The sequence below is a fragment of the Rhododendron vialii genome, chromosome 1a (assembly GCF_030253575.1).
Source record: "Rhododendron vialii isolate Sample 1 chromosome 1a, ASM3025357v1".
NCBI classification, from domain to species: domain Eukaryota; kingdom Viridiplantae; phylum Streptophyta; class Magnoliopsida; order Ericales; family Ericaceae; genus Rhododendron; species Rhododendron vialii.
Genome location: NC_080557.1, coordinates 22717710 through 22741085, shown reverse-complemented (window position 1 = coordinate 22741085; position 23376 = coordinate 22717710). Strand labels below are relative to the sequence as shown.

Here is a 23376-nt window from a genome sequence, read left to right as displayed (position 1 = left end):
AAATTTAAATTGATTCTAGTGATTCTGATTCGGAAGATCAAATTAATGATCTCTCTGAGAATGAAGATACCTCTTCTACTTCAGAAGAGGAGGAGATCACTAATGATTGCAATTGCAATGGCATTGAATGTTCGACTTTTGATGATTATTGGAAGGCAATAGTAGAAATGAATGGTCTCAGTGTGAATGTTCTAACTGAGAAACAGCAGGGTCTTTTAGAGGTTATTGATCAAATTGATGATCCCCAACTTAAGATGAAGGTAATAGAAACTTGTATATCTTCAATGAAAGAAGAAGAGGAAGAAAAACCCCAGCTTCCTAATGAAAATTATAGTTTAAAAATTATTCTTGATCGTTTAGAACAGGTAGATAATTTTAAACCTGTTACAATTCCTGATCTGAAGAGTGAAATTAACACTCTGAAAGCCGAGATTCGGACATTAAAGACTTTCCAGAGCAAAGCTGCTCAAGAATTTTATGATATGAAGACAAGATTAGTTGTCTTAGAAAATAGAGGCGAATCAAGTAAGGTTGATGATTTGGCCTATTTAAATTCCATAAACAAAGTGGTTTACCAAAAATGGCATATTAAGGTTAATTTGGTAATCCATAAGGAATACACTATCAACAATATTATTGCTTTAGTTGATAGTGGTGCGGATATGAATTGTATCCAAGAAGGGATTATTCCAACCCAATATTTTGAGAAAACTTCTCAAAGTCTCACTAATGCCAGTGGAGAGAAAATGATAATTAAATACAAACTCAATAATGTTTACATTTGTAATAAGGGAGTTTGTTTAGAAACAACTTTTCTATGTATTAGGAATCTTCAACAGGAGTTAATCCTTGGAACTCCTTTTTTATCTATGTTGCTTCCCATGAAGACCAGCACAGCAGGAATAACTGCTCAGATAGGTGATCATGAGATATTTTTTGAATTTGTCTCCCCACCTGTTTACAAGGAAATCAATGATATAATGAGAAAAATTTCTCATAAAGATAAACAAATAAATTTTCTCAAAAAGGAGATTCAAATAATGAATATTGAAGATCTCTTACAAAAACCTTTTTTAAAAGAGAAAATTTCTCAAATTGAAGAGAATTTTAAAAAGGAAATTTGTAGTGATATCCCAAACGCTTTTTGGGATAGAAAACAGCATGTTGTTTCATTACCTTATGAGAAGGATTTTAATGAAAAAAGAATTCCTACGAAAGCTAGACCTTCTCAAATGAAACAAGAATATTTGAAATTATGTCAAAATGAGATTGACAGTTTATTTCAAAAGCAATTGATTAGAAAAAGCTATTCTCCTTGGAGTTGCACAGCTTTTTATGCTAATAAAAATGCTGAAAAGGAACGAGGTGTTCCTAGATTGGTTATTAATTATAAACCATTAAATGAGGTTTTAATGTGGATAAGATATCCCATTCCAAATAAAAAAGATTTGTTGGATCGACTGAATAAGGCAGTCATTTTTTCCAAATTTGATTTAAAATTAGGATATTGGCAGATTCAAATACAGGAATCTGATCGGTATAAGACAGCTTTTGCTGTTCCATTTGGTCATTTCGAATGGAATGTTATGCCTTTTGGTCTGAAGAATGCATCTTCAGAATTTCAAAATATTATGAATGATATTTTTTACCCTCATTCTGATTTTGCAATCTGTTATATTGATGATGTTCTAATATTTTCTGAGAACATAGATCAACATGTTAAACATCTTAGAATTTTTAAAGATGTAATAAAAAGAAATGGTTTAGTTGTTTCTGCGCCTAAGATGAAATTGTTCCAGACTAAGGTCAGGTTCTTAGGACACAATATACACCAAGGGAAAATTATCCCTATTGATAGAAGTATAGAATTTGCTTCTAAATTCCCTGATGAAATAAGGGATAAAACTCAATTGCAAAGATTAAAAGGAAGTCTTAATTATATAGGAGACTATTATAAAGATTTGGCTCAGGATTCTGCACCATTATATGATAGACTTAAGAAGAATCCTCCTCTTTGGTCTGAACAGCATACTAGAGCTGTTCGAAAAATTAAATTGAAGGCTAAGCAATTACCTTGCCTAGCAATAGCCAATCCTAAATGGAAGAAGATTGTAGAGACAGATGCCTCAAATATAGGATATGGAGGTATTTTGAAACAATATAATATTAATTCTAATAGAGAAGAATTAGTAAGATTTACCTCTGGTTTGTTTAAAAATGCTCAAACCAATTATAGTACAATAAAGAAAGAAATTCTTTCTATTGTTAAATGCATAAATAAATTTCAAGATGATTTACTCAATCAACAATTTTTAATCAGAGTTGATTGCAATGCAGCTAAACAAGTATTGAAACAGGATATTAAAAATCTTGCTTCAAAACAAATTTTTGCTCGTTGGCAGTCTGAATTATCTGCCTTTGATTTTGAAATTGAATACATTAAGGAAGAAAATAATTCTCTACCTGATTTCCTTACCCGTGAATTTTTGCAGGGATGAATCATAATAATTTTGTTTTGCAAAGAACAATATTTTTGCAATATCTAAAATTACAAAGGGCTGTTTTCAACTCCCATGTTGAGATGACAGTTTTAAAATGGCCTCATAATCGTAGTAATGTTCTACGATGGGTTCATACCAGAGAAGCATTATTACGGCATTATCAAAAATATGGAACTGATGATGATGAAGACTGGGATATGGAATTTCTCCAGTTGACAATTGACAGGCTTCAATTGGAGCTAACATTATTATCTACTGCTTAATTTTGCAGAATGAACAGACCACCAGATAGAGGACGTGGTCGAGGAAATTCTTCTCGTGGCAGGGGTCGTCCAAAGGTGACCCAAGCAGAAGTAGAAGCCTACTTAAAGGCTCAGAGATTGCAATATCCGTCTCTGCAAGAGGCTAATTTCGCCTCACCATCATCACCCTCAATGGCGGAGGTCGTCCAAACTGAAGAAATCTTCAGAACCTCAGAAATAACTGAGACAATTATGATCCTGGAATCTCAGGATGAACAATTCAAAGATGATCCTTGGGAAATTAGGTCCCGATACATGGATATAATGGGATATCCAGTTCCTGAAGGAAAATATCGTTTTTGCTATGAGCAAATGCTAATTTAGACAGGATCAGTGGAATTTAGCCACACCTTCGAAAAAGTGGATCAAAAGAATGGTCCTATCAGTTATAGCAAAGCCATAATAAAGATGGTTATTCCAGTTCATAGATGGGGAATTCACCCACAAAAGTCAAGAATTTTGACTATGAAAAATGAGCACGGAACATCCACAGTCCAATATAATTATTGGGATTATATTGAGGCTTGGACCAAAGCTTTTTATTATCAAAATCCCAAGAAAAAGCACTCTTGGTTTTTTAAAATATGTCCAAAATCTGTTGGACAAAATGAATTTCTAAATTGGTTTATATCTTGGTGGAACAAATTTGGGCCCAACCGGATTATCTTCCACAAGATTTACAGGAGGAAATAGAGTCCTTTATGAAATTTCAGTCTCAATTATGGGGACCCAATATTCCGAAAGGAAAATTGTTCCTTCAAGCTATGGCATCTTGCGGAATCCCATGGATTTGGAGATGGGATATCCAAGTTGCCAAAGACAATTTTGGCTTCCCAATTCTGGAACGATTCTATCAGCACAAATGGTGGAAAGGGCTTCAAATTGAGGAGCAGCTATCAATAATAAAATTGAAAAATCAAGAGCTAGCCAAGCAGGTTCAGCAGAGGGAAAAACCCTCAATCAAGAATCCATTCTTGGAGATTTCGGCTCAAATAAGAACCAAAAATCCATCCCTTTCTGATGAGGAAATTGTTATTAAGACAATGGATTATATGAAGGACCAATTTTTACAATCGGTAAATCAAGCTTCAGATGATGCATCCATGACATCAGCCACCAGTAATGAAGCCGACAATAATCCTTTTGCTTGTCTTGCTGGTGAATCACAAGACCCCTATGAAGAAGATCAGCATGAGCCCACATTGGGTGACTTCTGGGATAGTATGGTTGAAATTGTGACAACCCAATCTAGGAAAGGAAAAGAAAAACGGGATCAATAATGGATGCTTAAGCTTCAAATCAAAGAAGACTGAATTATTGATGGTACTCAATAATAGAGTACATTTTAATTTTCGGTGAAAGGCTCAATAATGGAGTGTTTTCAAAGTTACTCAATAAAAGGGTAAGTTTCAGTGTTAGGTGGAAAGGTTGTGCATCAATTATTTCCACAGTTGTACAGTTGTATTGTAATAATTCCATTTCCTGTAGAGTCCTCTATATAAAGGATGCGTCTGCTTTTATTTGAGGCAGGTTTTTGGTTTTGCCCTCTCTCTCTGTAAAAACCAAGCTTTCGGTCTCTCTCTCTCCCTTGTAATATTTGCAGTCTCTTTCCCTTAATAAAAAGGTTAGTTCTTTTCCGATCCTTTGTACTGTTTTGATTCATTTTTCTTTAAAAAAAATGTTATTTAATCCAGTAGACATCTATAGACCATTAAAATTTCTAAAAGTATAAGATTCTATAACCCCATTTTCTTTAAACTACTAAAGTACTACATTAATTGAAGTATGACTAGTTTAGTATAAAATATGATACTTAGTAGGATAAGATAGTAAGATAATTACAGTCAGGAGTTAACCTAACTAATTAGTAGTAAGAACTATAGACTTTGACTATGGTACTAAATGAAAGTTAGGATTCCTTCTAGCTAGTCTAATAATAATGCTACGGGAAAAGAAATATACTCAGTACAGTTGGACAAAAGAATAAACAACTACTTGTACAATCCTAAAATTATAAATATTCTACGGATTTCGAAAATACTAATGGAAATCCTCAAAGTTAATAAAATTATATACTTGTTCAATAAAATTTAAATATTCAAAAGGCACTGGCCCAATCCAAAACTCTTATGTGTTTACTTACTCGCACAATATCAATTACCATGCTTGCAGCTTTTGCATTGAAATGTATCATATTATGAATTGAGCTGTTATTGATTGTATCATGTTGTACATGCTAGAATGGACCTAGGTTCACTGGGTGGTTACGAGTAGTGACTCATATAGACGATGTCAAGTAAATGGAAATTGATAAAGTGTTGGAAGTGTGATTATGTGGATTGTGATTTAAGCCATAGTGATGGCAAGGGTAACCAATGGGGCCCTGTGTTGAAATGGGTTACCTGCGGGGCCCGGTATTGTGACACTAACGTATGATACGTCATGGAAAGTTTCTCTTCGAGGAAGAGAATGGGTCCCATGAGACGATTATAGCTAGTGAAACGTTAATGTATGATACGTCATGGGAAGTTTCTCTTCGGGGAAGAGAATGGGTCCCATGAGACGGTTATAGTTAACGTGGGGTAATAGATATCTGACCCTAATGTACGATACGTCATGGGATGACTCGATCCTCCTGTTATGGTCTTAAGTGAGAACATGTTCGGTACATAACTTAGGTGCGCTCACCTAGGACCCTGGTGCAGGATAAGCAAGAGGAAGGGTGGACCCATGAGACAGTTGTAGTTAGTGGATGTGGGAGGAAAGGATCTCGTGGAGATGATCCTTAGATTTCATGTAAGATGATGGATAGTAAAGAAAAAGACGATGTGCTATTATTCTATACCTCTCGTGTATTATCAATTGTGATATTATTGTTATTTTTTTGAATGCTAATTGTAGAGTAAAGGGTTGGTAAGATTGGGATTATTCTACTGGGTGAATTATCACTCACGGATACGTTTGTATCCTAGTAAATCGGTTGCTTCGGCAATCAATTTGCCAGAGGGTGTAGGGTTCAATGGTGGAGTTGTTTGACACAGGAGGAATACCAAGAGCGGAGACCGAGTATGCTTGAGATATGTATCAAGACTAGAGTTGCTCTGAAGATTTTTAAATAAAATGTTAGACTCTTTTTTTTTGTTTTTTTTTTTTGTTTTTATGTACATTTTGTATAACGACAAATAAGGGCCTAGTAGTTTATAAAATTCAGTGTATTTTAGGGTTAATGCTTCCGAAATTTCTTAGAAAATCAGGGCATTATACGGATAACGGATCGGACGGATCGGCCGATATGGCCATCCTTAAAAAGACCAAATTCGTTGTTGAGTGTTGGGAATATTTTAAATTGTCTACTTATCTTTTGGGTTTGGAAAGTTGCACGGTTGTATTGCCGCTTGGAGAGGATTGCCATCTTTGCTATTTTGAGTCGGTTCGTTTCTTTCTTTCATACATTTATCTCTTGTGAGCCCATTTGAGCCTCTCGCATGATACACTTTTCTTGTTGAACTCCTCTATCTATATTGTGTCTTGAGAAGGCTTAGATAATTGTGTGAAGATATATTATTCAGAAGAGAGAGAGAGAGTAAATGTAGTGAGAATTGAGCTTTATTAATTGCTAATCTTTCCCATAGAAAAAAAAACAAACATCAAAAGAAAAAAGGTGAAAAAGGAAGACACCAAATCATTGTGGAAAGGAGAAATACTTGTTCTTATATGGGATTGTATTAAAGAGTTAGGAAGAGAGATGTGGCAAAATTGAAAAGAGAAAAAGGAAAAAAAAAAAAAAAAAAGGGCACACATTAATTTTTTTTGCCCTATTGTTGTAAGTCATTCTCGAATATTTGAATTTTTACCTAGCCTTTAAATATTTTCCTTTACCTGACGTTACAACTGGAATTGAAGTCATATTTGATCCTATGAACAATGGGCTGTGAATTGGTGGTTAGAGAGAGAGTTTCCAACACTTGATATTCCTTTCATGAGATTGTGTGTCCACTTTATAGAGCTTTTTTTTCGTGTCAATTTGTGCAAGATACTTTTGCAATGCCCCGAATTTTGGGTACGCTAAAAAGACATTTTATTCATAAAATCAATTGGAGTTTGGCTCGTTATTACAATAAAACTCTCATGAGAGCATTTTTATTACACAAGGGAAGGGAACTAAGGTTTCTATCTACAGCTCCGCCTGCTCCTCCATCTGAGCCAGCTCTTCAGCTCCAAAGGCCTTCAAGGTATACTGCTCACCTTGATCATCTACAAAGTCTGACACATTATACCAGCGTCGCCACCGATATAATATGTCAGGGTCACCAAAAAGGCAACACCGTGAGCTACGAAAGCTCAATAGAAAACTCCTTACCCGCTAACCCATAGCTTACAAATAACTGGATATCATAAAACATCTATTTCCACATGATACGTATATACACAGCTACAAAAGACAATATCAAAGACACATCCACATTCGTTAATCATCTATCGTTGGTGTCCAAGATTTCCGTGTTTCTCCTACGCGACTCGTCGTAGACCATGTCAACATTTTCATTTACAAATCAACCTTTCAAAAACCACTTGTTTAACACACCCAACCTCGGTTCTGCCGTTCCGGGTTCCCGAGTATCCTCACAATGGTTCCGCCGCACCGGGTTCCCATTGGCACACAAAATCTTGCATTGGCTCCTCTCCGCGGATAACCAAGCCATACCTCACCATGGTTCCGCCGGTCCGGGTTCCCATGGGAACGCACACAACCTCACAATGGTTCCGCTATTCCGGATCCCCATTGGAACACACACAACCTCACAATGGTTCCGCTTTTTCCGGATTTCCATTGAAACACACACAACCTCACAATGGTTCCGCTTTTCCGGATCTCCATTGGAATACACACAACCTCACAATGGTTCCGCTTTTCCCGGATTCCCATTGGAACACACACAACCTCACAATGGTTCACTACAACAAAAAAGGTATAAGACGACGAAAAAAATTCCTCGCCAATTGCATGCTTTTCATCGCCAAAGTTGTTGCCGACGAAAAAAATTTCTCACCCCATTCCTCGTTCTTTGTTTCACGCAGAAGACCCCTCGCGACGAAAAATACATTTTCCTCATCAATGACTGCCATGGCCGACGAATTAATTACTCGCTAATGTTTTCCATGGCCGACAAATTAATTATTTCCTCATTGTTTTATTCCCATGGCCGACGAAGAATTCCTCGCCATCAATTCCGTTTTCGTCGCAAAGTAATTAATGCTTTTTTTCAAAAAAGCAGCAGCGAGACAAGTATTCCTCGGCCAAAAGATTTTGGAGAGAATTTATTTCGTCGATAATTTACAATTGGTGTTGTTTCATTCACCCTGTCCAAAAGATTTTGGAGAGAATTTATTTCGTCGATAATTTACAATTGGTGTTGTTTCATTCACCCTGTCCATTTTAAACCACTCCCAAATCCAATCAACCAAATTTTACACAGAGGGAAAAAAATGGCTGAACATAAGAATACATCTTACATAAGTCACTAATAACCTTCATATTACCATAAACAGCTACACAAAGAAATAAAGATTTCAAGGTGTCCATTCACTGTCCAAAAAGACCCAAGTTAACTGAACATAGATAGTAACATAAGTGATGCACTAATTAGTGAGTAGCGGTCGAAGACACAAACAAAAAGGAAAAGTTGTTGGACGGCCCATCATAACAAAAGAAGTATCAACACAAAAAGATCTTGGCCTTATCATATATACCACCAACCTTCTGGACGGCCCATCATAACAAAAAGAAGTATCAACATCAACACAGAGATCTTGGCCTTGTCATATATACCACCAACTTTCTGGACGGCCCATCATAACAAAAAGAAGTATCAACACACAAAAATCGTGGCCTTGTCATATATACCACCAACCTTCAACATATCCAATCTGCAAATGCGAAATAAAAGAAAATCATTACTATGTTCAGATATCAACTACAGTACATATAATTACTTAAGCCTAAAGCCAATTAAAGATTCAATGCATGGTCATTAATAATTCAACCAGAACCCCCTTTGACATTATACTAGTCAAAAATAATTTCATCATATCCAAAACATAAGGTGCACATACAACTACCAAGAAAAAAAAAACATCTATTAGATAGACTTTCAACCGTGAGAGCACCGAACATGAAAGTCCTAATGGTAGCCATCAATATGGTTTGGAAGAAGAACCAGATCACGAAAAGCCACCAGTTCAAGAAAAGACAGTTGGTGAGAGTAGTAATGAGGAGAGATTTAACTCAATTCATGGACTCGATTCTATTGTTCAGGATTCCCAAAGCCCGTTGATTGAAGAATGTGTAGAGTCTGCTATTCAGTGTAGCCTGTTCCAAAACATAGAAACCCAACAATGTAAAAACCAGGAACAAGTAGAGGAAAAAGAGAGAGTAAATGACGTGGGTACTAATCCAGTGACGTGGGACTCCAATGTTATTCTGAGGCCCTCTCAGGTGCAGGGTATAGACCTTCTTGTAGACTTAAATCCTAGTGCTATTAGAAAGAACATCAGAAGCCAACAGTTTGAAGCATCAATGAGTACAGATGGGGAGGACATTGATAGTTACATTATGGACTCTTAGGAGCAAGAACAAAATGCCATGGACAAGGAGTTGCAGAATACCATCATAGCAGGTAACAATCTTGGAATTAAATTTAACAATGCTGGTGTACTGAGAATGAAAAAGATGATAGAAAATGAGCATAAAGCATTGGTAGCTTTGCTGAAAAACAATACTTATGCCCCTCTTATGAGGGACCAATAATCTTTCAATCAACAGAGTAGAATAAGTTAATAGGCCTCAAGGAAGATCACTTTATGGAATGTAAGGGGATTGGCTAGTTCAATTAAAAGAGGTTTGTCTCAAAGCTTGTTAAGGAGAGAAGTCTTGAGGTTATACTGAATTGTCTATTGTTCAATATTATGGGGATCCTCTGATGTAGATTATGATGAGGCTGAGTCTAGGGATGTTGGACTCTTAACTGTTTGGAATCCAGAAAATTCAAACCAAAGGAGGAAGCAGGCATTAAGTGTAGAACTAAAAGGCTTGGCGGCGTGGGCTGTTTGCTGTTGTATGGTGGTTTCGTTTCGTTCCAGTGCTGGTCTTGGGGGTTCGGTGATGCATGGGTGGATGGCCGGCGATGTCTCTCTGCGGCGGGGTAGCGGCTGATAGTGGCAGAAGTTTGGTGGCTTTGATCCGGGACTCGGCCGTGGGTGCTTGAGGTGTTAGTCGGCGATCTAGATCCAGGTGGGTTGGGGTTTGCTGTGTTGGCTTGCCCATATGTTGGAGCGGGGCCTATGTTTCCTATGGCCCTCGCCTTAAGAGGTGTTTTGGTGGCGGTGGTGGCTGGTGGAGGTGGCTTCTGGCAGTGGGTCTGCTGGTGGCAGTGTGTTGACTGGAGTGGATGGCGACATTGGATGTAGGCGGCGATTGATTTCTGCTGTAAGGTTTAGGTTGTGGCTGTGGGCAGACTACTTTGGGTTTAGTTTGTTTGGGTCAGGCCCATTTGTTGATTTGTGATTGTATCTCTTGGGGCCTGGCCCATATTGGGTGTGTTTAGACTTGTCCAAACAGTTTTTTTTTTCTCATCCAACCCTTGGTTGGATTCTCCTTCCCTTCCCCCATCTTGATGTACCCTTTGTCAAGATTTCTGAATAAATTTTTGCCTATCAAAAAAAAAACATGAAAGTCCTAAATTTTAAAGCATTTACTATTATACTTTAGACAAATATAGCCAAACAATAAATAAAAGCTCTGAACACTACGAAACATGAGAACAATGTCGTATTTTCGAGGAAAAGCCAGAACTTCAATCACCCCTAGGAATTCTCATTAAATCCAACAATGTATCTAATCAAACTATGAAAGTCAGGATTTCACGTTCAAACACATTTCTGTTTTTCATGGTTACTATCACTTTCACTTGCACATTCTAACATTCAAAACTTAACTCTTACTATGAGATTTTCACCCAACTTCTTACTGATATGAAAAAATTGAAGAGAACAGCCTTGGGAACCTTCACTTGCACATTCTAACATTCAAAACTTGACTCTTACTATGAGATTTTCACCCGACTTTTTACTGATATGAAAAAATTGAAGAGAACAACCCTGGGATGGAAGTCGGCGTTATTTGACCAACATAATTAGAGGTGCTAGTTCTGTTCTGCACTTTATAAGATGCAAAACAATTTCCAACTATATTGTAGTGCATGGTGTGGACTCTAGATATATTGCGTTTATCACTAGACTGCCATGTCCAACTTTAGCCGCCAACAGCTTAATTGCATGTCCGAAATCTACATGTACTAACAAGGGAATAATACAGAGAGGGAGGGGAGTTAAGGATACTTGCTGATGCAGTGATGAGGAATGTGGAGTTCGATCCTATCAATAATGGAAAGCAAAATTGCGAGCTAAATTACTAACCATCTAGCATGCTATTCATGTGCTCCTTGAATTCTCAATATATTCGCTGAATCCATTCCCTTGGTGCTTCAAATACTCCATGATCGTAGCTGTCGTCAACTCCATCTACTTGTTTGACTCTGAAAGCACATCTATCTTTTGCTGTTGTGCTTCCCTTTCCTTTTGATATTCTTCTACCAGCGACTCAAGATGCGATACGTATTGACTGTTGGCTGCAGATGCAATAGTGGTCCTAAGAGATGAGGAAGGCCTCATACCCAATCCTTTAATGTATCCTGATTTTGCCTTGAGCGACTTTATTGAAAGCTCCTCTTGTGTAATCGGTGTCACACCAGCCTCAGTACAATGTTCAGCCTCTACCTCTATGATCTTCCTCTTTTAAAATGTAAAACAACATAGAGTAATAAGATTTAAGCTTCAGATACTTTAGCAACTAAAGCAAATAACCAAATATACGTACATAGTTCTTTTCGGATTCTTCAGAGATCCACATTTTTTTATCTTCATTGAAGTGGGTAGATTTGTAAACTTCTTTCAAGTCTGGCACACGATTCCCATTGGTTTGCATCTGATCAATTAATATTTGAACCAGTAAGTAGATTAAGCATATTTGCATTCTAACAACTACAATATAAAAAAACTCACCATTGCAGCTACCCTCACTGGGATGGACTTTGAACCACATCTATGTTTGGACTTCATTTCGCTCCGGTTCTTTATGTTTTTAGTTGATTTGTTCTAAAAAAACAGCCAAAAAAAAAAGAGGAGAAACAAGAACTGCAATTGATTAATTGCCCCTAGCATTACAAGCTGAAAAGAAAAGTACCATGCAAAAAACATAACCAACCCAATCAAACTTGTTGAAACAATTTTTCCACATGTCCTATACAAAATGAAACCAAAATAAGCTCAGGTAAAAAGCAATATCATGAATCAGTGACTGAAAGTTTGTGCATGTGTTTCCACAGAAATGAAACTGCAACTTGTGCATTTTCATTTAAAAATGTTGAGGTAAAAAGGAAACTAAACATATGCACTTCACTGATCTGAAACTAAATTAGTTCGTGCACGCACTTCAGTGACCTGAAATTTGGTATCACTCCATTTCTTATCAATTAGACCGATCCACTGTTCGTGACCGACGCCAGATGGTGGGTGGCTTCTGGCATACTCTACCCCCTTAGTACTCTTAAGCTTCTTATACTTTCTGTAAAGCAGATGGGTGTAATCACTCAGTCTACGCCCAAATTGTCTTGCCACTGCCTTCTCAATATCAATGGGATCTCCCTCCAAGTTAAATCGATCCTGCCAAAGCCAATAGCAAAGGTATTGATTAATATGAATTGCGATTTACACTACAAGAAAATGCACTTTTGGCGACTAGATCTGCCAAGCAATGTATTTTTCGTAGGCAAATGTAGCCTTTTGGCGACGAGAAAATAGAGTCGTGGGCAAAACATCCAATTTGACTATCTTATTGGCAACGCAGTAAGATATCGTTGGCAAAAGTAATATAGTACTGCAAGGAACTTATCTGATTCTTTTTTTTTTTATCGGCATCAACATTATCTACTTTGGAGTTACAGAGGAGGTCAAATGCGTTGTTTTGATTTGAATCACGGATGGACAAGAACAACCTTAGGGAAAATGGGCAAGAAGAGTTGCGACAATGAGGAGAATCAACCGTTTGAGAGGGGTTAACAATCAAAGCCACGGAGAAGAGTGGGTGAGAAGTAATCATAATCTTCATATTAAACACTAATCAAAGCCACGGATGCATGGAGCAATTGATGAGCTAGAAGTAAGCAATGTAGATAACAAATTATCAATACAGTTTCTATGATTTAGAGGAGTTAACAATAGAGAAGAAAAAACGAGAAGATTCTATATGAAAACAGAATGTGAAATCAAATGTTTGTTGATTTTTTTTCCCCTTACGTATGCTTCTGTTCTTGTAAAGTTACGATCATTTATGGCTTCTTAGAATAAATGATGGTGTCTAATCAATGCTTATTTAACATTGCAGCCGTGCTAGCACTAACCTCGGTATTGTGCAAGAAGTGTGTACGGGGCCAATTCAGGAGAAGAGGATGCACAATGTCAAGAAATAGCTTAGTCAACCTATGCCTTTGATATTAACCACAGACTCTGTACCTAGACGGGAAAAACATCACACTGCAGCTTCATCGGCTCTTGGAAAAAAAATTACTTTGTCTTGTGATTTCAGGATATTCAATTATTGTAAAATATTTTTATTGCTCTTTCGATATGTGGATGCATTTTGTTCAAGTACAGTTTGTAAGTGTTCTGTTGTAATTTTACTTGTTGGATGAATTTCAATAACAATTGAGATGGATTTGGTTGGAATTACTTGATAAATGGATGCATTCTTATTTTGTAAATGATTTGGGATCTGATAGGTGTTAACTGAATTATAATCAAAATTATAAATTTGCAGAATGAAAAAACCTTTTTACCAACGCAATTAACTGTGGGCAAAAGTAAATAAGAAAATATTGTAATTACCTTAATGCGTTGAAGCATAGGTGCCTTCACACTTTCATTTGCAGCTTTCCATCTACGGATAGTAAGATCTTCCAAATTTGTTCGAACCTCTACACCAATCTGTGTGGCAAGTTTACAAGCAAACTTCCCGACAGGTGCACGAAAACACTGTGGGATGGGAACAAGAAGCTTTCCTTCTTTGTCGAATATTTGCTGAACCATTAAACCTTGTGTCGGGCCACGGATAGGTCTATTAGCAACTGTTGTTATAATGAAGCTATGTAGTAAGTGCCAAGCTTGAGCAAAAAAAATAAAGTGCCAAAAGTAGTGCTTAATTATACTGTCAAAAGAAAAATGTAAAAAACGTTTAAAGCTTACCGACAGGTGCTACAAAGGGGGCTGCCTGAATCTCCTGCTCAGCATCATGAGGTTGTGGAGGTTGGGTACGCACATCTGGATGTGGGGTCGATCGGGTCACCCTTTCACGGATGGGGCTCACGTCATGTTGGTTTCTGGTAGGTGCTTGTTGAAGATGTGATGTTCCAAGCTGCATTTGAGGTACCACTTGCATCCTTACAACCCAAAATACCAAGAGACAATGCAAAAGTATGGAGAATGAGTAGAAGAAACTTTGATGATAAAAAAAGTATAAGTAGAAACTGATAAAGGATGATAACATATGTCCATTGACTTGATAATATATGAAAACATAAGTATGATAACACATCCTGTCAAGTAATAAATGAAGTTGATTTTATTATTGATATATTATGTGCAGCCACAGAGTACCTCTTGCTGAAAAGAGTCATCAGACCGATCAGAGTCGTAATCACTATCATCCTCATTACCAGGTGAGCTGTCACCATCCGCCTCAGCCCTGATTAGTTTGCCATTCCTTTTCATAGGTACGTAATGAACGAAACCGCTTAAAGAAGCTGGTATATGCTTGAACCCCATAGCTTGCACCCTCTTTTCATTCTCTTTCACTTTGTTGTTTCTCATCCTCTCGTATTCGTTTTCATTCTCTTTGACTTTGTTGTTTCTCTTCCTCTTGTAACCATTTTGCTTCTGTTTTGCGAGGTCGCCTGGTTTCACCCATTGTTTATCGCTTTTGGACATGTTATGCACTATAAACAATAAAATGATAGATCATAATGTAGAGAAAGACAATGATCCCAACAAGACACGGATTAATATTTTCCTTAGATTAACAAAAAAGTACATAACATAAACATTTGCATAGACAGCTTCATGAGTTCCACACGATTACTAATTACCAACAGGAAGACAAGGACATTTATTCACATATTGATATCAATAACTTCATGAGTTCAAAACGATTACTAATCATCAACAAGAAGACACAAACGTTCATCCACATATAAAGCATCGCAGATAAGTTAAATATCATAATCCATATCAACATCCATATCATCCTCAAATATTTCTTGCTCTTCATTGTCTTCCAAAATTCCATCTGATGGCACTACCCCCGAAATTATCTCAGCATCAACATCATCCCTATGACATCGGATATCGCCATGAATGTCAATTGGCACAGCTGATCCCATGTTCTCTTGTTGGAACGCATCACCAGATTCTGGGGCATGAAATGTTTCACCACTACCCACCTCTGGTACATCAAACACACCCCTTTGTTGGACCCGTTCCACAACTTGCCAAGGTTCACCCCATTTTGTATCTTTTAGGTAAAACACTTGCTTTGCTTGACTTGGCAGAATAAATGGATCAGATTGATACCACCGACTTATAACATCAATGCTAGTGCAATATGTGTCAGTTCGTATTGTTCTATTTCTACCGGTATTGTTTGTATTATACCATTCACATTGAAACAATATTACACTATTCTGGCACATATAATCGAGTTCCCAAACTTTGCTCACGTGGCCATAAAAGTTATGCATTTTGCCATCATAGTTCCCTTCTGCAAGCAAACCACTATTCTGACTCGTTCGCCAATCATCTAGTTCTCTAGTATGAAACCTTACACCATTAATTATGCAACCTGAGTGCTCTTTCACTAGCAAATTTGGACCATTAGCTAGCGACCATAATTCATCAGTTGCCTCTGGTGACTCCTCAGCCCTCGGTGCATTTAACTACCACCACATGCAAGTTGAAAATAATAAGGTCAGCTATAATACAGCTTGATAGTATTTAGCACACAATGAAATCGGAAAATATCTTACTCTCTCTTTGAACCACTTAGGAAATTCTTCCTGTTGTGTACGTGTTATGTCATGCCCACTTGAAACTTGTAATTGATTCTTGTGCTCCCTACTCAAAAAAATGTTATTACTAGGTAAAATGCTATTAATATGCAACATCAATACTATTGAGAAGGGCAAGCATAAGTAAGAACACGTGAAAAACATACTCTAAATACTTCTCCACCTCAGGACTATTGTACAACAAGAACCAGTGAGCCTTATGACGAAGCTCCTGTGACATCTCACCATCCCTTGTGACTTGCCCAATAGGACGAGCTGTTTCCGTGAACACTGTCAAGCCTTTGCGCCTATCGCCCAAATCTTCATTCCTTTCATGTTGATTATGCACAGTTTCGATCCCATCAAGATACATTGCGCAAAAAGTTAAACACTCCTTGACAATATATGCCTCTACAATGGAACCTTCTGGTTGAGCTCGGTTTGAAACGAAGTTTTTTAAAGTTCCAAGAAACCTTTGGAGAAAATAAATTCAGAATAAGATTATATATGCCATTTGAATTTTCAACACAATTATAGATTCAACAAGATTACCGTTCAATCGGGTACATCCACCGATAGTGCACCGGTCCTTCAAGAATAGCCTCACGTGGCAAGTGAATGATTAAGTGGACCATCACATCAAAGAAGGCTGGAGGAAATATTTTCTCAAGCTTGCACAAGATATGGATCGCACGCTCCTCTAATTGTTCAAGTTTGCTTCGTGTCACTGTCCTAGAGCACAAATCTTGGAAAAAGGTACCTAATTCAAATAGTGCTATGCTAATTTCCTTATCCACAAATCCACACATTCCAATTGGAAGAATTCGTTGTATGAGTACATGGCAATCATGGCTTTTCAACCCAGTTAACTTTCCATTTGAAGTATTCACACATTTAGATATGTTTGCTGCGTAACCATCCGGATACTTGACAGATTTTAAGAATTCAAAGAAAGCCTCCTTCTCTTCTGAGGTCAAAGAAAAGCTTGCCCGAGGCTTGGCATATGATCCATTGGCACATTCTATAAGCCATAGCTCTTTTCGTATGCCCCTATCTTGCAAGTCCCTTCGTGCCTTGTCTGTGTCTTTGTTCTTTCCCTCAATGCCCAACATTGTTCCATAGATATTCTCACAAATATTTTTAATCACATGCATGACATCAATGTTGTGTCGGAGCTTTCTGTTTTTAAAGCCTAATAGCTTGTACAAGATGCTTAGTTTTGTCCAATTTGGTGCAAAACGAGGCCTTTTCTTCTTTCTTGGATCTTTTCCGAACTCGACCATTGGTAAAGAATCCAACTGTTGTTGTATTTTTTCCACCGGTATCTCCAAGGATCTCTTTCGCTTCTCTTGTTTACCATTGTAAGCCCCCCTCTTTCGGCGTTCGGGGTGGTTCTCAGGTAAGTAGGTTCGATGGTTAATGTATGCTGTCTTACTCCTCAAAGATTCAAAATATGGTTCATCGTTGCAAGAGTAGCATGAAAAATGACCCTTCGTTCTCCATCCTGACACGTCACCAAATGCTGGCCAATCGTGAATTGTGAAAAATAATGTTGCACGTAACTTAAAAGTCTCCCCACTTGAGGCGTTGTAAGTTAATGCACCATTTTTCTCCAACTCTTTCAACTCGTCCACCAAAGGCCGCAAATAAACATCAATATCAATTCCTGGTTGCTTATCCCCGGGAATAAGCAATGACAACATGAAAAATGGCTCCTTCATGGCTAACCAAGGTAGCAGATTATAAGGAATAAGAACGACATGCCACATGCTATAGGAGTTGCTCATATTCCCAAAAGGATTGAACCCATCAGTTGCAAACCCTAGCCTCACATTACGAGGGTCTTGCGCAAACTCAGGATGTTGCAAATCAAATTCCTTCCACTCATCAGCATCCGCAGGATGCCTCCATTTCTCCCCATCCACACGTTTCTCCTTGTGCCATTTCATGTCATTGGCTGTCTTCTCCTTCATGTACAGTCTTTTCAACCTAGGAGTTACAGGAAGATAACGCAACACCTTATGGGGAATCTTTTTACCCCTGCCACGATTGATTTTGTACCTAGACGTATTACACTTTGGACATTTATCTAGCTTTGCATTCTCCTTCCAAAAGAGTACACAATCTCTCTCGCACACATCAATGAGCTCATATGACAAACCCAACTCACTTAGTATCTTCTTGGCTTCATAAGTTGACTTAGGAACCAAGTTACCTTGTGGTAAAAGTCTAGAAAGGAATTTTAAGAGCCTATTAACAGAAGAATTGGTCCAACGGTTCATTACCTTCTCATTAAGCAACTCAATGACAAACTTTAGCAAAGTATAATCTGTACCACCCGGTGGGAACAACTCACGTTGGGCATCATTCAACAATTTATCAAAGTTTCGCACTTCCTCTCTTTGGGTCGTATCCATTGAGTCTGCTCTTATTCTGTCTTCCACCAAGGCATCGATGCCGTCGAGATTCCCCACCTCGTAGTTTCCCGTTTCACAAGGATGCACAGTATCTGATACACGTGGTTCCCCGTGTTCATGCCAAGTAGTATAACTTTGCACAATTCCATATTGAAACAAATGAAGGTGCACTTCTTGAAGATTTTGTCGGCGACAGTTCACACATTTCCGACACGGGCACAAAATATTACCTTGCCGATCACCAACAGCTGCTGCATATTCAAGAAATGAATTGACTCCATCGAAATAAAGCTGACTTGTTCTACCATGAGCGGTGCTGCCCAATTTCATCCAACTCTTGTCCATTACTAAATGCAAAAGCATGGTCAGAGTTGAGTTGTCAAAGTCATACTAACTGTGTCATGCATCAAATATTATCATTTCTATCATTTTTATTTTTATCAATAATTAAGGCTTCTCTATGGATACAAATTTGAACAACGCCTAACAACGTACTCTATGGTGCCAATAATTGCCAATTGAGCATACTTTTTGCATTTCCAATCACCTATGATTGGTGAAATAGACAAAGGAAGATGAACAAAAGAACAAGTGAGTGCATTGTATGTTGGAGCATTAAGATACAAATCCAACCTTTTCTCCTATTTTAATTTGCCTCAAGTATGAGCCAAAAGTGACTATAGTAAACAAAGCCAAATATAACAAAATGAAATTCGGTACAAGCCATTGAATCTTGACTAGTGCAATGGCAATATAAGGTTAGAAAATATGTATTTAAAACCAGTAACCTGCATTTGAGTAGAATGTAAAGAAAGTCAAATATCACAATAAGAGACTTATTCATACACATATAGGTAGAATAAGACACCAAAACTCCACATGAAATCAATACTTTGTAAATGAATAAGCTATCAAGTAACAACACAAGGAGGTGTCAATTATTTTGCCCAATAGAACAAACACCAGAAGTAATTTCCTTTAATTAAACAAGTACAACATTTTTATTTTTACTCCCATACCTCACTTCTTGATCTTTTGAAGTCAACTTCTATTCAAGAACCGAAAACATAAAATACACATGACAACATAGGGACTGAATCCTATGAGCACAAGTCATAACCAAATCCCCATGTCAAATGAGAAATATAAGCATCAACCCACACCCCTATAGGATATTATTGAGTGTCACATGGCCATCTCCCCCTCTCCCACAACCTAAGTCACATAATGCACGGGACCTTGCGGGAATGCGATTGCCATTGTGAAAACATCTTTGAAAAACTTTTCAAACTATTATAAAATACAAGAGCGAGAATTAAGTATGCGAGCAAAGAACGAGAATTAATTCCGCAGCTATGGAGGGGGAATTTAGATCGCGAATGTAAAAACCTATTGGGGTAGGCTAGGCATATACTAATGGGCCACATGCAAAGTCTTTCTAAAATGGGATCTATCAATTGAAGGCCCACAGAGTTGAATAGATTGTGTTGGAAGTGTAAAGGACTGGTGGTCTAACTGCCTTAACTTTTACAAGCTTTCAACTTGTAAGCCACCGGAACCGAGAAAATCACTAACAAAAATTCATCGAATCAAATACTCCAATAGGCAACCCACATAATAAACTCTCAACCGTGTGGTCCGTCGATTCCTAGAAAGAACACCCTGCTCTAACTTTGTGAATTCACATTGCAGTAGGACAAAAATAGATTGCATGGTAGAAAAAAGGGGTGTGAAAAATATTCACTGAAGAAAGATTGTTTAGTGCCCAGCCAGATTAATGTCCAGAAGCTCTTTTAGCACTGATAAGTTTGATTTCCACCCTAATTTGTATGGACTCCATAGTACTGCTCCTATAATGTATTGAATATACTCTGTCATGCCCGTCTTACAAGTTTTGTACTTATTAAGGAATAGTGTTTACTTACTGGAAGGATGCTATTCATGCATATCTTGAGTAATAGTCTAATATACTTCTATTTAAGAATTCTTAACTTTATTTGATATTGTGAATAGCTCGCTCTTTCTCCATGAATTCACTTAGACTTCGGAACAGATGGAAGCGTGCATTAAAAAGTCACGTGTGCTATAGGATTTTGTAAACTTGATGACTTTCTAAGCCCTTTGCCTCATCTCTGTCTTTTTGTTTCAGAAACCTTCATGGGATAAAGCTGCAAGAATTATAAGAGAAAGGTCAATTTGCATCTTACTGCTGTTTTTCTTCCCTGAAATTGATCTTCATGAACAATGAACTTATTCATCTCTTTGTGCTTATTACCGGTGATTCCACTCACTAGTATTGTTTTGACTAGTTTCCATTGAAATCGGATGTCAAACTTATTTTCCAGATACGACCCAAAAGTGGATGGCCGCATTCTCTTGGGAAAGGTTGATTGCACAGAGGAAGTTGATTTGTGTAAAAGGTATTTTTAGATCCATTGTTATCCTGACTAGTACTTGAATTTAGAATACAATATATTGTTTGTTACTGTTCGTTACCCATTTTGCTAATCTTCATCAGGTTCTGTTTCCACATACAACTTTCAAGTATTCTTGTCTCTTATTTGTCTCCAGGCATGAGAAATGTATTTTTTTTTGGTACTTCTGTTGATAGGCAAACTAAGGCTAAACGGTGTTGAGTTAAATACTAATTGAAGGAAGATTCGGAGACTATGAACAAGTCAGATCCTACTACACAGTTAGGTAAATATTTCTAACAGTCATCAGACTTCAGATTTGGGAGAGAAAATTCAGGGGTACCCGCTTAATTTTTCTAATCTCTACTTTCACTTCAGTTTACATCTCTATTCGTAAATCTAACTCCTCATGTTCTAATGAGAAGCTTTTCAAAAAAAAGAGGAGGAAGATATGAGATCGATGGGTTTTTGGTGACTATCGATTGGAGAAATACTAACAAATAAGTCCATATATATACACCGATCCATGTACAAACATATACATACAAGATTATGAGACCTTTGCCCCAAATAATTACAACAAATCAACTGGGTTTAGGATCTTTGGAGGAAGATATGGAAAAGACAGAGAGAAACTTACCACCGTATCTCACGTACTTGAAATCTTAGACTCGAGCAATTAGAAAGACAAGTAGAACCCTGTTGTGCTTCTTGATGCTCCAATCAGAAAATACTTCAGCGTGGCGAGCTATGGCGGATTCGTCTAAGTTTTCTCTGCAATACTTCATCAGAGAAGAAGAGAGAGAGAAGCGGTGGGATCGTATGAGGAGAGAGAAGGAAATAAGTACGAGAATTCCATTTATTTATCCCTAAACAGTGCATTTCGGCCCTTTGTTTTTTTCTCTTTTCTTTTTCAGTCCCGCCAACGTGTATTTGTTGGGATGCTGCCAAAATATTTAAGGTATTTCGGGTCCCGCGAAATTAATTGAGGGAAACAGCGAGGAAAAAATTCTTTTGTCGCTAACAGTAAAATTGGAACTGATAAATGGCGAGGAAAAATAGAATTTTGTCGTCGAAGTTGTTCCAACCTAGACGAATAAAAATTTCCTCGCCTAAGTAGACCCGCTCCCTTCAAATAGCGACAAAAAAATTTTTTCCTCGCAAATCACATAATATTACCGACAAAATAATTTTTCGTCACCAATTTTCGTCATCTTAGACCACTTTTGTTGTAGTGGTTCCGCTTTTCCGGATCTCCATTGGAACACACACAACCTCACAATGGTTCCGCTTTTCCCGGACTCCCATTGGAACACGCACACACCTAACACAATGGGCAAGTCCGGCCACATTGCGGATTTCAAAACTTTTCACCCTTTTCAAATGTTTCTTTTACACACGCACACAACTCACATAATGCCACCCGAAACTGGTCATTATGTAGTTTCAAAATATTTCCTTCCTCGAAAAATATTTCCTTTCATTAGTCACACCCTAGGTGTCATGTTTCTACTTTCTCGGTTCTCGTGTCTCGTTTACATGCAAGACTTCGCGGTAGGACAAAAATAAGCATGAAACATTCTAACAAGATCATCCAATTCTATATTACTTATCACGCTCAATCACCACTTATAGCATAACGCCACATGTATGGACGCCCTTGGAGTGTATCACTTATGCTTTATTCAAAGCACAACGCCACATGTACGAACGCCCTTGGAGTGAAATCACTCATGCTTTATCACATCACAAGCAATTCATATATGCATACTCATAATCATCTTAAAGATCAAAATACAAATACTTCTAAACAAACGATAAGTTCTATCTTTCGAAATCCGTTAAGGATAATCTACTTTCTAACATACGGTTCTATATGTAGAGTTAGGGGACAAGGGGTTCTACCTTACTTCTTGGCGGTAGTAACGGCTTACGAACGGTAATCGGCGGTCGGACGGAGTAACTTTCTACGGTGGTCTCCGGTAGCTTCGAAAGAGAAAGGTTTCTCTCGAAACTTTTTCTTGACTAACACTACTCTACTTTATGGATCGAAGGGTGGTCGAGTGGCGGTTTAGTGGCGGCTTAGGTTGAGTTTCTTGAAGAACTCAAGAACACTCAAGAACAAAGTAAGAACAAAAGAAAGAACAAAGAAAGACCACAATTTTTCTAGAGAGAGAAGTTGCTAAGTGAAGGTGTGTGTTGAAATGCTTGGATTGCCTTGCTATTTATAGGCCAAGGCATGCCATCTTCCTCTCTCCCAAGGCCGGCCCCCCTCTCTCTCTCTCTACCTCAAATTTTGACACATGGCAAGCAATCTTGGAAGATCAAGGTCTAAATCCTAGGTTTGCATGGCTAAGATTTGTCCTTGGATGGATTATGGAAGATTTGTTGGAAGATTTGGAGACAATGGTACAAGATTTTGTTTTAAACAAAGCATAGAAGTACAATGGAGAGTTATGTTTGGTTAGGAAGAAGATTTACCCAAAGATTTGAAAGATGTAGGAAAGATCAAGGAAGGTACAACCAAT

The 23376-nt window shown here is 37.7% G+C and overlaps 2 protein-coding genes across 2 annotated transcripts; both read right to left on the bottom strand.

The window, feature by feature from the left end:
- Window positions 1-8360: 8360 nt before the first annotated feature.
- On the bottom strand, window positions 8361-14357 carry LOC131324477 (uncharacterized). Its single transcript, XM_058356455.1, has 9 exons — window positions 14162-14357; window positions 13805-14043; window positions 12362-12583; window positions 12126-12161; window positions 11924-12016; window positions 11739-11846; window positions 11275-11653; window positions 8641-8731; window positions 8361-8561 (listed from the first exon to the last, which is right to left on the bottom strand). Exons 1-7 carry the CDS (start codon window positions 14352-14354, stop codon window positions 11384-11386), a joined length of 1161 nt encoding a protein of 386 aa, XP_058212438.1. The 5' UTR covers window positions 14355-14357; the 3' UTR covers window positions 8361-8561; window positions 8641-8731; window positions 11275-11383.
- A 914-nt stretch (window positions 14358-15271) lies between these two features.
- On the bottom strand, window positions 15272-21651 carry LOC131324005 (uncharacterized). Its single transcript, XM_058355839.1, has 5 exons — window positions 21506-21651; window positions 18391-18781; window positions 16570-16869; window positions 16185-16490; window positions 15272-16084 (listed from the first exon to the last, which is right to left on the bottom strand). The coding sequence occupies exons 2-5, from the start codon at window positions 18777-18779 to the stop codon at window positions 15943-15945; spliced, it is 1137 nt and encodes a 378-aa protein (XP_058211822.1). The 5' UTR covers window positions 18780-18781; window positions 21506-21651; the 3' UTR covers window positions 15272-15942.
- Between the last annotated feature and the right edge of the window lie 1725 nt (window positions 21652-23376).

What these genes read in the sequence shown, in the direction of transcription:
- LOC131324005 (XM_058355839.1), bottom strand. Translation starts at nt 18,779, where the DNA reads ATGGACAAGAGTTGGATGAAATTGGGCAGCACCGCTCATGGTAGAACA. An exon ending in GTGCGAAACTTTGATAAATT is followed by an intron (nt 16,870 to 18,390) that starts GTTGAATGATGC and finishes TGGGTTGAAAAG; the next exon opens with CCATGATTGCCATGTACTCA. An exon ending in TGGATGTACCCGATTGAACG is followed by an intron (nt 16,491 to 16,569) that starts GTAATCTTGTTG and finishes TTTTCTCCAAAG; the next exon opens with GTTTCTTGGAACTTTAAAAA.
- LOC131324477 (XM_058356455.1), bottom strand. Translation starts at nt 14,354, where the DNA reads ATGCAAGTGGTACCTCAAATGCAGCTTGGAACATCACATCTTCAACAA. An exon ending in CCCCTTTGTAGCACCTGTCG is followed by an intron (nt 14,044 to 14,161) that starts GTAAGCTTTAAA and finishes TTATAACAACAG; the next exon opens with TTGCTAATAGACCTATCCGT. An exon ending in GTTTCAACAAGTTTGATTGG is followed by an intron (nt 12,017 to 12,125) that starts GTTGGTTATGTT and finishes CTGTTTTTTTAG; the next exon opens with AACAAATCAACTAAAAACAT.